The sequence below is a fragment of the Malania oleifera genome, chromosome 10 (genome assembly GCF_029873635.1).
Source record: "Malania oleifera isolate guangnan ecotype guangnan chromosome 10, ASM2987363v1, whole genome shotgun sequence".
Lineage (NCBI taxonomy): Eukaryota > Viridiplantae > Streptophyta > Magnoliopsida > Santalales > Ximeniaceae > Malania > Malania oleifera.
Window position 1 is genome coordinate 87000394 of NC_080426.1, and position 17266 is coordinate 87017659.

A 17266-nucleotide genomic window follows, 5' to 3' on the forward strand; every position below is an offset into this window, starting at 1 on the left:
GTCTCCTAAAGTGACCCGTTTTCCCGCAGTTCCAGCATTGTCCCTTTTGGCCAGGTCTGGATTTACTTCTGTTTCGATTATAATTTCTGGATTTTGATCTATCCCGATCTGAATTTCGGTCATTACCTCTGCCTCTGGTCTCAAGGTTTAGGGCAGAGCCGGATCCTGAGGTTTCTCCTGCATCTCTTCTACGAATCTCCTCAGCCAGAATTAAATCCCGTATATCATTATACTTCAGTTTTTCCTTTCCAGTAGAGTTGCTTACTGCCATCCTCATTGCCTCCCAACTGTTTGGCAACGAAGCCAAAACGATCAGTGCACGAATCTCATCATCAAAATCAATTTCTACCGACGATAATTGATTTGTGATAGTATTGAACTCATTCAGATGTTGTGCTACAGATGCGTTTTCTGCCATCTTTAAATTAAATAATTTCTTCATCAGATGTACCTTGTTATTTGCTGATGGTTTTTCATACATACCAGACAAAGCCTTCATCAGATCTGCTGTAGTTTTCTCCTTCACGACGTTGTGTGCAACAGACCTGGACAGAGTTAATCTTATAACTCCCAGTACCTGTCTGTCAAGGAGAGTCCATTCCTCGTCCTTCATAGTAGCAGGTTTTTCTCCTAGAAGCGGTAGATGTAACTTCTTCCCATAGAGATAATCCTCGATCTGCATCCTCCAGAATCCAAAGTTTGTGCCATCAAACTTTTCTATTCCAGACGCCTTTCCAGCTTCCTCTGCCATTGCTCCCACTCGAACCTAACCCTAGGCTCTGACACCAGTTGTTGGGAATAAAGAACAAATTCCCCAAACCTGTGAGAAACAAAATAGAGAAAAATAACGCCAAAGAAAAATCAATCACACGCACAAGACAATATTTACGTGGTTCGGCAATTTTGCCTACGTCCACGGAGTTGCAGGGATTTCAATATTATCAGGAAGAAAACACAGAGAGTGCGGCGATACAATGCTCTCCCTCTCGCTCTCTTGCAGGTACAACCACGCAAAAAAACCCTAAAACACCTGAAAGCAATCCTTTTCTATATGTTGTGCCTAGGGTTCCATTCTGAATGGCCTCCAATTAAATGGACTAAGCCTTAGGATAGAAATCTCTAATTAAATAGAGGTCAGGTCGTCAACCAAATTAAAACACAACTAGGCTCCACAAAAGCCCAACAGGAAAGTATTGAACTAAAACATGTGAATAATAGGATAAGCAACTAATGACTGCTGGGTACCTATTTGAGTGCCTTTCCTGTGTGCAATTGGCATATCCAAGTCACATTGAGATGTCTCTAGAACTAGAATTCAAACAATGAAGGGCGGAAGAGTGGACTGCATCATGGTAGTAATGTCTATGCTTGCTTTTTCACGGATCATAAACTCTCAATTGTTTCTTTACGTCAACAACTGATGGATTTAGAGAGCGAGCATAAGTTGTCTATGGAGGGGTATTGATGGGGATTGGGGACCAAAGGAGCAATGCACAAGAGGGAACCAAAAATCATTGATAGACCAAAATATATTCATCCGAGGAGGACCCGGGACTAGAGAAATAAGGCATCCTCTTAATAAAAGTTAAATCTGCACTAACATATGTCCTACCAATGTGGAGATCATAACATCTATACCCTTTCTGTGTTCTTGAGCAGCCAACAAAAACACATTTTACAGCACAAGGAGAGAAATTGTCCTGCCCATAATTTGGAACCTGAACAGAACATATGCACCCAAAAATACAAGGCACAACAAAGAACATGTATGGGTACATGATATAGAAGGGAATTGGTCCCACATGAACATACAAGGGCATCTAATTGAGCAGAAAACAGGCTGTAAGAAGAGCATCAGTCCAAAGGGTTTTAGCAATATGCATATGAAAGAGTAGAAACCATGCTATTTCAAGTAAATGTTTATTTTTCCTGTTCAGCTACTCCATTGTGCTGTGGCTACATACACATAATGTTTCATGAATAAATCCTTTGACCAAGCAAAAAGATTGAAGCTCATTTTAAACAAATTCAAGTCAATATCAGCTTAAAAATTTTAAATGCTAATGCCAAACTGGGTTTTTAATTCCTCGTAGAATTGAGTAAACACATTAAGAAATTCAGAACTGTCTTTTAACAGTTAAATCCAAGTCCTATAAAAAAAATCATCCACAAAAGACAAAATATTGATGACTAATAAAATGTTTGACTCTACATGAACCCCAAGATATCTGAACGAAGAGAAAACAATGATTTACTACAAGACTCAACTCTAGAGGAAAAAGATATCTTGGAATGCTTTCCTAGTTGACATGCAAGACACTCAAAACAAGAAATAGACATGAACATAGGAAAAACTTGTTGCAGTTCTTGAAGTGATGGATGACACAAAGGAGCATGCCACTGATCTAGAGAAACACAATGGCTAGGAATTGAATAATTAGTACAACAAGAGCTGGGCCTACCAGCACCACTATCAACATAGTACAGATCATCCTTCTCAAGCCCACCACCAATCCTTTTCTTTGTATGAAGATGTTAAATAATGCAATGACAAGGAAAGAAGGTCACAAAACTATTATGAGATTTAGTAAATTAGCTAACTGATAGCAGGTTCAACGGAAATTTAGTCACATATAACACAAAAGAAAGAGGAACAGAATGAAACGAAAGAATATTGCCACAACCAAAGACGCAACTGGAACATCAGCACTAGTAACCTTGGAGTGTGAATTAATGGGTTTTATGGATGGAAATAAATTAGGACTACCTATCATATAGGAGGAGGCACCGGAATTAATAATGCATGGTGAGTAGGATGACGAGGCAAGAAGCCAGATTGCACCTAAATGGGCCACACTAGCACTAAGTTGTAGAAGATTGTATTTGGAGTTGTTAAACCACGTGGACAAGATTGTTATGCCCCTCTCATGACACGGTAGATAACATAGTCAACTCCCTAGTGGAGTGGTGACACACTTGAAGTGTCAACAATAGATTCACCCTCGGCAAGAGCCTTATTGGCCCAAGTAGGTTTTTCATAGAGATCATGACATCGATCAATAGTATGATTGTCCATGCCGCACTGCATCCGAATGTAAGAAAAACATACTCCTTGTCCTGACACACTACCTTTGCCACAATCACCATCCAAACTTCGTCCTCATCCTCCAATACTTCCTTGACCACAATTAGACAGCACTAACCACGGTTGAAGTATCATGGGAATGGGAAGAAGCCTGAGAAGAATACTAGGAGGCATTTTGGTGATCCGTTGGATTCTAGCATAACCTTCATTCATAGATGGTATAGATTCACTTACAAGAATCTCATCACGAATGGGTTGAAGCTCTGGAGTCAACCCAACCAAAAATTTGGCAGCGAAAAACTCTGCCCTTTGCCTCCTAATCGTCTTAATGTTGGAGCTAAAGCGTTGATAGATGTTGAGTTCCTCCCACATGCCCTTGAGAGTGCTATAATATATTCACTAGTGGAACAACCTTTTTGGTCATATTTGAAAAGCTTCTCACATAGGTCATAAACACGAGTTTGTTTTTTATCTTGAGAGAAGTTTTCATGGAGATCACCTCACACCCCTTGATTATTCTACAAAACATCGCATTCGCAGCAATTTGTGGATCCATGCTATTCCACACCACACAAGCAATATGTCACTCTCTTTCATCCAATTTCATAATCCTTGGAGTCTGGAGATGGAGGAGAATGTAGCAAATACTTGGACTAGGGGTGTAATCGATTCAAATTGATTCTGTTTGGAAAAAACTTGGTTTGGAAATGACACTGCAACGAAACCAAAACCGATGGTTTTCCGGCAATAAATTGCGGTGCAACGGTTGGGGTTCGGTTCTAAAACCGATTAATGAATAATGGCAACAAAGTTCATACTTACTGCTCTCAGCACTGCTGCAACAGCAGATAAATAAAGTTGCAGACCTGCCTTACAAATTTGCAGGCCCACTAGTGGAAAGCAAAAGTGCTTCTACTGGGGCATCAACTATTTATAAGCAGCTGGGCGGATGTTGGTTTGTCCTACACCCGGTGTGGGACAAAACAGGGTGAGCAATTGCGAGTAGGCTAGCAGCTGAGAGTTGAACATGACTCTCCTTGTCCCACATCGAAAACTTGTAAGTTGGGAAAGGCTTCCCACCTGTATCAAAGCTCATTCTTTCCCCGAAGATATACTTGCTAAGTAACAATTGATAACTAAGGGTCTGTTTGGTATCATTTCTGCTTTCAGTTTTTTGTTTTCATTTCTAAACAGTGAAGAAAATATTATGAAAATGTGTTTGTTTACATTGCCGGTTTTTTCTCTGTTTATGGTTTTCACCTGTTTTTGAAAAGCTGAGAAACAAATTTTGTGGTTCTCAATTGTTTTTGGGAACCTATTGCCATAATGTTCTAGTATCTGAAATTAACTTTTGTGGATTAAATCTTTCATTTTACCCATACTTTTTAATTAGAATTAAAATAAAATGATCACATGAACTTAATTATAAAATAATAAAATCCCTTGAAAAAATTTTTTTTACTATATTTTAATTGTCATACACAATAACACTATTCTTGTAAAGTGAATTTTGAAATATAATAATTAATTATAACAATTATAATAATTTATATTATAGTATTTTTTAATTTATATTATTTTATACTTTTATTGTTTTGTAATTGTTATTTGATTCAAGGACAAAAGTAAGCATTTGTTTTATCAAAATTTTTATTTGCCTTAGTTTTAAAACTATTAATCAAATAGGTTGTTGGTTTTCGATTTTTAGTTATGTTTCTGGTTTTTTATTTTCATTTCATAATTTTTAACATTGATATCAAACAACCCCTAATATTTTTTAAAATCAAATTCATCAATGAAATTTTTTTTTACAATTGTAAATTATAAATAAATTATGAAAGAAATATATATATATATATGAATTTTTATATGCAAAATTCGTGTTATATATATATATATATATATACATATATATATAATTCGATTTTTTTTTATTTTTCAGTTCGGTTTTGGATTAAAAACAGAAACTGAAATTGAATTAAAAACTTTTATTTTTAACAGCAACCCAAACCGAGAACCGAAAATCCAAATCGAAACTTATTGCAGTCTGGTTTCGGGCCGGTTTTCTGTTTTTCAGTATTTTGGTACCCCTAACTTGGACTTCCCTTTCCAGTCAATATACACACACACTACCCAAGATCCAACCAATTTGGAGGCTATGCATCTGTGCATTAACAATGTCAGTCAAAGCTCTCTCTGTAGACACCATCAAAACCACCCCCAACACACTACAATAAGCACTCAACTATATCAGGAATTAGGAGTGACAAAAGTTACCGAAAACCAGACTGAAACCAAACCGTATGACATTTGGGTTCGGTTTTTCGATTAGGCTTTTTGGTTGGGTTTGTCCATTTTCAAGAAAATCGGTCTTTGATTTCAGTGTCGATTTTACAAGTGAAAACAAACTGAAAACCAAAATATAAATGTATATTATTTAAATTTCATACATTATGTTCTATATTAGTTCTCAATTATTTCTGTCAATTCTGAAGATTATTTATCAAAAATTATTTATTTTAACTTTAAATAATATTTTGATAGAATAATCAAGTCAAATATTTTTCAAATTGCAATGGAATATTTACGGATGGATGAGCATTATTTTCTCTTCCATAAATGATTTAGGATGAATGATACTTCCCTTTCCATTCCCATGTTTCTTCACAAACCAATGAAACCATTATTCTGAAGGAAGTGCAGGCTGTGCAGCACAGCAGAGCACTTTATGCACGCTGTACTTGTCCTACATTGGCTGAAAACAAAAAGTGAGAGCCATCTTCCCTTTATAAAATGACAGCTTGGACCATATCCTCGCCATCTCCCTGGGCCTGAGCTGCGCCAGCTAGTTTAGCATGGGTATGGGCATCCTTTTAAAGGAAAATTTTGAATTTCCTTGGCCAATCTTATTTTAGCATATTTTGAAATCAATAATTTTACTAACTGATGGTAAAACCAAACCAAAACAATAAACCGTCAGTAACCATTTCGACCGAACCATGGTTATCAGTTTTCGATTTTTTAAAATTGATTTTTCAGTTTGATTTTCGGTTTAGAGTGAAACTCTGAACTGTTTAGAACCGAGTACACCCCTGTCAAGAATGAAGAACACAGCAACAATGCAAAATCAAATAGTGCAAACAAGCACAAAGCAGAACTTTGGAACTTCAAAGAGGCTGCTTTGGCCACAGAACTGAAGACACAATATTCAAGGAGGAATTACTTGGGCAGCCCACAGCAGCCCCGCAGGCACTTAAAAAACATCCTAGCAGCACAGCAGCTACAGGTCTGATGCCTGACAGCAACTAGGTGAGTGCCAGCAAGAACAGGAAATAGTCTTCATACATATATACAACAACAACAAAACCAAGCCTCAAGTCCCACTAAGTGGGGTTGGCTATATGAATCATTTTCCGCCAATTAATACAATCATGGACCATTTCTTTTGACAGATTCATGGATATTAAATTCTTGCTCACTATCTCCTCTCAAGTTATTTTAGGTCTACCCCTACCCCTTCTAATGCCCTCAACAGTAATGAACTCACTTTTCCTCACTGGTTTACTATGTGACCTACGTTACAAGTGTCCATATCATCTGAGTCGTCCCTCCTTAAACTTATCTTCTATAGGAGCTACACCTAACTTATCGCGAATATGTTCATTCATTAATTTATCTTTCAATGTTATCCCACTCATCCATCTAAGCATTCTCATCTCAGCAACTTTTACTTTTTGGATAGTATGTTTCTTCATTACCCAACATTCTGATCCATATAACATAGTTGGTCTTATAGCTGTCCTATAAAACTTTCCTTTCAATTTTAAAGGTATTCTACGATCACAGAGCACACTTGGAGCACTTCTCCATTTTACCCAATCTGCTTTAACTCTGCATATAAATATATATATATATATATATATATATATATATATATATATGTTTAGTAAAAGAAGATTCACTAATAGAGGGAAAATAGAGTGACTGAACACCGGCCGAAACCACCAGCAACTGATACAAGATTGCAAGCAGTTAATCACAAACGCACAGCATTATCATGCCACAACCAACCAGTGATGCATAACACGCATCACACCAGGAAATCACCACGAACACACGCATCACTACCAAGGATGCTGCACAACCAAACCAAGATGAAATGTGTCCTTATATGACTCCCTAACCAACCAGAAAATCAAGTTTGAGAGCTGATTAAGGGAAGAAAAGAGAAAAAAACAATAAATAGAGCATCTAAAAACAATTCACATAAATCAGATTTAGAGGAGATTAACGCTCTAATAACATGTCGTAAAGAGATATGGAGCAGAGACAAAGAAAAGAAAAGAAGAGAAGAAAAGAAGCAACAGGGAAAAACTAAAAAAGAGACGCAGTTTCCTAGAGCCTTTTGTTCAGCTCCAGGTCTGCCCTCTTACAAATTAATAATAAAAAAATCAAAGACAAAAATACCCCCACTTACACCATATAACTAAAATAGCCTATCTCTTCTATACATTATCCTCCTCCTTGTATTTATCCTCTCTCCTAATATCATTATACATATATCACCAGAAAAAGTATTTTTGGGAAAGGGTGTAAAGAAATAAGTCCAAGTTATTGTATAACAATAAGTAAACAAAATTTTAATCAATATTAATATTTATAAGAAGAGGCTCCTCTACTTTAAAATCCCCATGCAACATTAGTGGGGATATTTATTGTACAAATAGGAAGGCAATAAAGGAATCAGTGGCAATGATAGTGACGACAACAACGATGAAGAAGGGGTGGCAATGACATTGAAATTGTCAAACATAGTGTAAGCACTCAATAAGAGCATTGCCAGCAAACCCCTTTTCTCTTTCCTCTCCTACTTTCTTCTTCATATTCTTATAAAATGACAAAGAATATCGAAACACAAACTGCAAAATTGCAGCAATTCGTGCACATGGCTCCCACGCCACAACACGGTTGGAGAGCGCATGATGCACACAATTTTACTTCTACATTTGGAGAGGTTGTTTACGTAACTTAAACCTAAAAACCATGTGTAAGTGTTACTGTGTTACTACCTGTACAATTGAGTGAAGACTTGCCCTATTGGAAAACACCATAAAAATTCAAAATTTTTCAAAATTTGTTTATCTAATTTTTTGGAAACTTTAAACAAAAATATTGAGGTGTGCCTTTGGCTAAAAATAAATTACCCCACAAAACCATGCTTTCAGCTAGTTTAGTTTTGTTATTTTTAAAATTTAGCCAGTTTGAATTAAAAATTTAAAGAATTTTGGTTTTCAGATTTGGTTCATGTGATGGACGTGAGAGGTTAGGTAGTGTTGGGACCATGGATTCTTTGGGACTTCGACTTGGATTTGCATGGTTTTGGTAGAAACTCAACATATTTTTGTAATACGTTTTGTCTACAAATCGAAGGTCCAAATACCATGCTCCCAAACATAGGGCTAGGGTATTTCAAATGGTATGTGCAAGTATAATTGGCTACTATTTGATAGGCATGTGTAGTTAAAGCTCTTTGTAAATAATGAAGCATAAATTTGACAAATACAATGTTTTAAACTCTAGACACAACAAACCTGTAATTTCCTGCATGGTAATATAACTGCGTATGTATAAACAGCAAGACTGACAAATTGGAACAAACTAAATAAAGAAAAAAAAATGTTAAAACTATGATTGTTCCAACTTTTCTCAATTCTGCAGAATAGTCTACCTTACACAATTTAACCTAAAAATTTGATCCCTTTCCATAACAGTACCCTTTTATTTATTTATCAAAACATATCAAGCTTTTAGAGCAGTGGAGAAAACATTAAATTCAATTTTCAACAACTGTTTCACCGATAAAATAATCTGTCATAAATGCCATATCCATACTACAAATAATAAATAAATACTAACAAATGGAATACTATAGCACGATAATTATCGTTTGTTTTGACAATTAGGCAAAGCACAACATTCGCAATGACAACAAAGACTGGTGAAGCTCAGATCACAAATGACTACCTTATATTTCAAGAATAGCATTTTGAATTTAAACCCCATGGTAAATGGAATAGAATGCTGACCTATTCTCAATGGCTTCTTTAAAAAACCTCTGAACATCTTCCATGTTATGAGCAATGAGTGACCAACACGGTTCCCCTGTCAATGAACCACTTGTGCATAATTGAATGGTTATTTATGTATAATTGTTCTCAAAAATAATTAATGCCAGGGAAACAAATGTCATCACCTATAATAATTTCAAAATCAAAATAAAAATTAGAGACGACCACTGAATCCTTACAAAAATAACCAGACACTAATAAAATTCTGCAGTCTCCATGCTGCGGGAACAACAAAAAATAAACCAAAGTTGTACACGCATACTGGGTCAACAGAAAATTGTATTCAATGATTTCCTACCACCATGATAAGCAGGAGTCCATTAATGAATTTGATGGTACATAAATAAGTAATCACGTGACTGAGTGTCACGAGCTAAGCTTATTCAGGGCATTATGCTTGTTTGTGACCGCTTATCTCGTGTGCTTGGATGCAATTCCATCATGTAAATACTAGTGTAGGGTTATTTTCTGTTAGTAGTATCTTTGTATGCCAAATAAGGCAGTATGACTCCTCGGTCACTTTGATGTCTACTAGTGCTAGAGTGGGAATGGCCTAGAAAGCTCTTTAGGGGAGGGTGAGTGTTCATCAGTTATTGTAAAACTCACTAGCTATTGTCAACGTGTTTAGCCTACTTGCCTCCCTCGCTAAACACACGATGTCAACGGAGGTGTTGTTAATGAATTACGTTTGCTTCAATGTTTACTGCTTGCTTGCCACAGCTTTCCTGAATGCTTACTGTTTCCACTGCCATTTGATTGAATGCTAATGAAAGTGTTTCGTGGATGAATGTTGGTAAACAATAAGTTGACTAGTTAAGAAAGAGTGTTTTAGCTAACGCCGCACGGCCCTCCACAAGGGTGTGAAAATAGTCGGACCATGACACTTGGTATCAGAGCCCAAGGTTGAGTTGCTACGTGAATTCGATTGCCTTCGTTGTTGGATTTGAAAATTTTTGGTAAGTGACCATGACACCAAACAATGCTGAGAGGATCAGCGTGCTGGAAGCACAGGTTGTTGATGAAGTGGTAGGATCACAAAAACATCAAGCAAGTTTGATAGACGACATGTCAGAGGACTTTCACCATACAGTTGAAACTTTGCAATCACGGATGGCTGATCTGGATGCAAAGGTGAATCTATTGCTATGGGAAACTCCAACACTCCGGGAGTTAACAAGACCAAGATACCAGAACCCAGGACGTATGGGGGTGCCCGAGATGCCAAGGAGTTAGAGAACTTCTTGTTTGATATGGAGCAGTACTTTCGCGTTGTGTGGATGGCCTCAGAACAGGCAAAGGTGGATACTGCCACCATGTACTTGGTTGGTGATGCCAAACTGTGGTGGCGTACCAAGTACCAAGAGATTGAAACTAGACGCTATGTAATCGATAGTTGGGTAGACTTGAAGAGAGAGCTCAAGGCCCAATTCTTTCCTGAGAATGTTGAGTATAATGCAAGGAGAAAACTGAGAGATCTCAAGCATACGGGGTCGATTAGGGAATATGTGAAACAATTTTCTACTTTAATGTTGGATATTCGTGATATGTCACAGAAGGGCAAGTTGTTCTATTTTCTAGAGGGGATGAAACTGTGGGCAAGAACTGAACTTCATAGGCAAAGGGCTCAAGACTTGTCAACTGCACAAGCTGCTGCATAACGCTTGACTGACAACACTGGTGATGATACCGTTTCGTCCAAACGGTTTGGCGGAAAGGGAAACAGTGGAAAGTCTTTCAAGAAAGGCAAACCCAAGAGTGAGGGAGCCGACTCTAAATCATCAACCTCGAAGGAAGCTTCGTCGTCTCAAGGGTTCAACACACCCAATGGAAAGGGGAAGGGTAAAATTTCGTATTACTTGTGTGGTGGATCTCACAGAGTGAGTGAGTGTCAACACAAGGGATTACTCAATGCCTTCCACTTCAGGAAAAGAGTTGGAAAGCGAGGAGGAAGAGGATAATGCCCCGAGGGTGGGTTCAATGCGGCTGGTGAGCGCATTGGAAAAGCAGGCAAAAACACCGAAAGTTACACGAGCAAAAGGGTTAATATTTGTGGACTTGAGGACAAATGAAAAGAGTACCTGCGCTATGGTGGATACGGGGGCTACTCATAATTTTGTTTCGCAATTAGAAGCATGGAGACTCAACTTATCCTTAGAGAATGATACAGGACGCATGAAAGCAGTTAACTCTGTAGTCCAGCCTACTCTGGGAGTAGCCAAGCAAGTGACTGTGAAGCTTGGACAGTCGGAAGGTCATGCGAATTTCACAGCGATGTCATTGGATGACTTTCCAGTCATTCTAGGAATGGAGTTCCTATGGGGGACGAGGGCAGTGTTGATGCCTTCGGCTGGTTCCCTATGTCTGATGGGAGATCACTCGTGCATGGTGCAAGTCGTTGCAACGAAATGAGAGGACGGGAAGTCCCTTTCAGCCTTACAACTCAATGAGGGATTGGGTCAGGGTGAGCAGACACGTCTAGCCACGGTGGTGGTAGATAAAGAAGTAGGCCAAGAACTGGAGCCTACGACCATCCAAGCAATGTTGGATGAGGATAAGGAGGTGTTTCCAAATAAGCTACCTCACAATTTGCCTTCACGACGGACTGTGGAGCATGAGATCGAGTTGTTATCAGGAGTGAAACCACCTGCTAAAGGGCCATGTAGGATGGCGCCTCCAGAGATAGTAGAGTTTGGGAAACGGCTTGATAGATTGGAAGCGGGATGTGTTCGCCCTTCCAAAACACCGCTGGGAGCATCGGTGTTATTTCAGAAGAAACATGAAGAGCATCTACGGGAGGTGTTCAACGGTATAAGGGGAAACAGTTTGTATGTGAAGAAAGAGAAGTGCACTTTTGCTCAGTGGAGCAACAAATTCCTTGGTCATGTGGTTGAACAAGGTCGTATCCAGAGGGGTATGGAGAAGGTAAGGATGATTCAAGAACGAAAGATCCCGACAATAGTGAAGGAGTTGCGTTCCTTTCTTGGCCTTACTAAATTTTGCAGGAAGTTCGTTAAGGGGTATTCGCGGTGAAGAACTCCAATGACGGGACTACTGGGGAGGTATTATTGGCCGCACACGCGGGATGACGTGGTTGATTATACCAAAACTTGCCTCACTTGCCAACAAAACAAGGGAGAGCGGAAGAAGTATGGTACTTTCATGGCCGCACCGAAGTACTGTTCGGTAGGGGAGACGACACAGTTGTTCCTTGTGACTATTGTGAGATATTGGGGTATTCCCCAAATTATTGTTTGTGACCAAGACTCAATGTTCACTGACAACTTCTTGACAGAATTCTTTAGGATATTCAGGTCATATCTTGACATCTCTTCGAGATCTCACCGACAAACGGACGGACAGATGAAGAGATTCAGAGAGATGCTAGATGAGTACTTGTGCCATTTTTTCAACGACAACCAGAAGAATGGCGTGCAACTACTTGATGTGGCTCCGTTCTGTGGCAATGCCCAAAGGAGCTCAACAACCAACAAAAGCACTTTTGAGCTTGTTACAAGCCAACTCCCGCTGTTACCTCACACAGTGAGCGAGCCGTACAAACGAAAGAGTCCCAGGGCATACATCTTCACTAGAGAATGGAGACAGAATGCAGAGTTTGCCCGAGCCTATCTGGAGAAAACTTCTAAGCAAATAAAGAAGTGGGCAGATCAGGGGAGAAGACCACAGTTTCATGTCAGCTGCCTTAAGCCGTTCAACGCCAACACCAATGACTTGAGTAGAAGTCAGTCCAACAGAGCAGAGTTGAAGACAGTGCAACCTGACAAACGTGAAATTGAAGAGATCCTTGAGGACAGAAAGTTCATATCCTCAAGGAAGAAGTGGCAGAAGTTCCTAGTGAAGTGGAAATGCCGTGATGACAAAGAAATTAGCTGGATTTCTGCGGAAGATGTTCAACCGTTCTTGGACAAACCTGAAGTGTACCTACCGCAAAAGTCTACGAGGACATTGACCGCATAAATGGGGGAGAATGTCACGAGCTAAGCTTGTTCAGGGCATTATGCTTGCCTGTGACCGTTTATCTCATGTGCTTGGGATGGGTTTCCATCATGTAAATACTAGTGTAGGGTTATTTTCTGCTGGTAGTGTCTTTGTATGCCAAATAAGGCAGTATGACTCCTCGGTCACTTTGATGTTTCCTAGTACTAGAGCGGGAATGGCCTAGAAAGCTCTTTAGGGAAGGGTGAGTGTTCATTAGTCATTGTAAAACTCACTAGCTATTGTCAACGTGCTTAGCCTACTTGCCTCCCTCGCTAAACACACGATGTCAACGGAGGAGTAGTTAATGAATTACGTTTGCTTCAATGTTTACTGCTTGCTTGCCACGGCTTTCATGAATGTTTACTGTTTCTGCTGCCATTTGATTAAATGCTAATGAAAGTGTTTCGTGAATGAATGTTGGTAAACAATAGGCTGGCTTGTTAAACAAGAGTGTTTTAGCTAGCACCGCACGGCCCTTCACAATGGTGTGAAAATAGTCGGACCGTGACACTGAGCCATAAAGAGGAAGAGGCATTCATCCCCAGAAATTATTTTAGATGCAAAGTCAGAGAGCCACAAATCAATCACACAGGACATGCAACAAGGTATAGAATATACAATGCCAAAAGAAAATACATAAACAAATAAATAAATAAAAGTGCAATGACATAAAGTGCTGATCATCATATCATAACAGATGTTTCTGATAACAATTTAATAGTCAAAAAGGTCTTAAAACATTCATTTGTGTATAGTAGAAACAGCAATATGCATGTCGTGGTATATGAAAGTGACACGAGCACAATACACAATAGGAGAAAGAAAGAATACAACTACAATGCATACAAAAATAAGAGAAAAATACAACGTGTCAAGGCTCTCCAAGATACAAAACGATGGGAAAAATAGTTGCTAACAAAAAAAAATTAAAAAAAAAAAAAAAAAAAATCAGAGCAAGCGAAATAAAATGAAATACAAAGAAAGAACATTACCGTTTTTACACATAAACACATGCATAAAAGCAACTGCCATAACTCATCAGCTTTTCATCATTGTCCTAGTGTGAGAATATAATGATTTGGCAGCCATTCCAGCATATTCTATGTGCTTCAAACATTACACATTCATGCAGATGCATATTTGTGCAGTGTACCAACATTGGGAAATTGCTATGAACTTAATAATACTTTAAACCCCTTATCCCCCTCCCCCAAGAAAAAGAGAAGAGAAGAAAAGAAAGAAAAAGCTGAAGAAGAAGACAACAGAAAGCACAAATTGAATATGGCTAGCCGAGCTTTCAGGTCCCACAATTGAACTTAGATCAGCCTATAACCACCAAGCTGGGACAGTCAACATATATGTGCTAGTCTACAGCTGACCAGTCAACAGTACTAAACAAACTATTCAACTAAAATTAAATTACAGTGTGTGTTTGCTTTTGCGCTTGAAAAAATTTAGGAGGTTACAGTCAGTATTTTAGCAATTTAAGTATTTCATAATCATCAGGGGTTAGCAAACGCTAAATAGTGCTTTTACGCAAGTGCTTGGCAATGGTCTAACTTTTGCTGTTGGAGGTTGTCAAAAGCTTATAAAGTCCCAAAAATCAGCTGTTGGTGAAACCTCCAAATTGTGGATGTTTTTCAACCACAACCTCCAACTGCAATAGCAATAGTAACTGCCAAGCTCAATAATTAGAGGAACTGTAAACAGGAACAGCAAATGCCAACTACAACTGTAATACCAAAAAACAAAATTTATTACAGGACATCATATTAAAAGAAAATAAATAGTGAAGCCAAAAATGCTATTTACCAGAGGGACAGTGAGCATTAAGACCACCATTAGGTATCAAAATCTCCAGACGACCTTTCAAAGGTTTCACAACTCTTTGGAGAAGCTCATGTCGTTCCTTCAAGCTTTGGTGAATAACACTAGTATCACCGGCATAAAGGATATCAAATGCGACATCTAGCCAATCTCATGTCAAAGTCAACAAAATTATTTTTTAACAGCTCCTTGCATATTTGATTTAAACATTATATCAATTTAGTCCTTTCTAGCAAAATCAGAAATAACAACAGCACCTAAAAAAGGCTTGACACTGACATCAACCTATGAAAGTCGGAAATAAATTCTATTTAAAAAAGGATACAGCATAACTGCACCAAAAGAGAAACATATATTAAACTTTGCCCATATAGGTAACTAAATAAACAAGAACAAGAAATAACAAATAATTTCACAAAAGAAAACCTGTCGGTCACTGTCCAGGCCGTCCTTTGCTGCTTTGGCTGCAAATGTAATTTTTAAGAGAGAGAGAGAGAGAGGGGGGGGGGGAAGCTTATTAGAATTATAAACAGATAGATAAAAAGTTCTAAAAAATAAGCTATTTGATCAAAAAGTATAAAACCTATTTCCTGGTTGGAACCAAACTCTGCAAAACGGTTAAGTGGCGCATCCCAGACCAACATTTCACCATCAAGTATACATCTAGATGGCATTATTAAGAAGACAAATTAATTTGAAATGGATGCAATGCTTCAAAACTTCAGAATACACTGCAAATTAGTAAGGCTCAAAGGTTCAAAAATTGTTAATTTACCTCAAATGGTAGACATGTTCTTACACCAAATTCCAAGAAAACACTGAACATAATATACAATGACTTTATATCATAGCATACAGCATGATAATCAAGAGTTCAAATCCATTATATTAGAGGCAATCAGACATCACTCTCAGCTCTATGATGTGAAGATGAGTAGCATAGCAACATTCCAACCTCATCAACTTTTCTTTTCTTTTGATCATAAAGATATATATTAAGAAAGAGAATCAAGAGAATTAAAACCTAGGCGAGGACAAGAGACCTCATTGCAGGGAAAAAAAATAAAACAAAATAAAACAAGATAAAATCCAAAAAAAAGGAAAAAAAAGCAAAACAAAAACTAACAAGCCATAATTAACAAAGCTTGAAAAACCCTCTTTAAGCACTTCCCTAAATAATTGATAGAGGTCTGTAATCTTGCTAGTTCCCACTGACCTTTAGTAGCTTTCTTTTAGCCCCACACAATAGAACTGCATTCCCCCCAAGATCAGCCAGCTACATTACCATATTGTCCAAAATTTTTGAGCACCAACATTGAGTGCACGGATCTCCTCCACTGGAGTAGGTAATAGTCCATCTCTATGTTGATAGTCACAGCCAAGCGTACACCAATCCCCTCTCCTCAAATATTGAAAAATCCTTGAAAAACCTTCAGGCAGGAAAAGTTGGCACATAAGAAATATCTTCAACAGCGTCATAAGAGTTGAAAATATCATCCTAATTTTCACAAATCTCATCCAACAGTAGACCACTATCACATGCAAAATCAATATCATACTAACAGTCCTCTCTCAAATATACCACATTTCTTCTATTTCTTTTTCCTTCTGAAAAATGTTTTCCTCTATCTAATAGCAATTCTGAAATTCCTCAACACAAAACCTTCCAGCATCATCTATTTTTAAACATTTTCCTCCCTGGATATTTGTGTTCATGCAATGACTAGGAAGCAAACTTTTCTTACCTTTCCCCTCCTTCCTTGCTAATCGACGCTTACACACCTTCATATCCGCTACCATTTACATTCTTTTTCATCCTTGCTTTTTGTAGACACCAACGACCTGGGCGCGACCCCATTGCAAAACTTCCTTGCTCTAGACTCCATCTGATTGCAGTTCTCGCTACACTTGAGAATTATTAACCCCTTCATTAAAAAAAATCATAGGACAACTCCACAAGATGAGCACTAATCTCATATTTATACTTGATCTATAAGCATTGAGACCTTTGACAGGTTGCTTGGCCCCTGCTGCTATTAAAGTTCCAACATTCTGGTTTTGAAAAGAAATTTCCGGAAAAAACTTGCCACAACTGATCATAATATTTCCTCTTCTCCATTTTCATAGATGCATATTGTCAAAGAGCGAAGACCCTTCATCAGCTCCCTATAAGAAAAACCCTCTCGGATCGTACCTGGGACCCTCCAATTGATACTGCTGCCTTTTTGTG

At 38.2% G+C, this 17266-nt stretch overlaps 1 protein-coding gene across 1 annotated transcript in view; it reads right to left on the bottom strand.

Moving 5' to 3' along the window:
• The window catches only part of LOC131165470 (DNA ligase 4), a 106994-nt gene that overhangs the window by 47700 nt on the left and 42028 nt on the right, over positions 1 to 17266 (bottom strand). The window contains exons 8-11 of the mRNA XM_058123321.1: positions 15620 to 15699; positions 15453 to 15500; positions 15022 to 15177; positions 9172 to 9247 (exon numbers count right to left, since the gene is read on the bottom strand). Coding sequence (XP_057979304.1) covers positions 9172 to 9247; positions 15022 to 15177; positions 15453 to 15500; positions 15620 to 15699 — 360 coding nt within the window. The remainder of the gene's footprint in view (positions 1 to 9171; positions 9248 to 15021; positions 15178 to 15452; positions 15501 to 15619; positions 15700 to 17266) is intronic.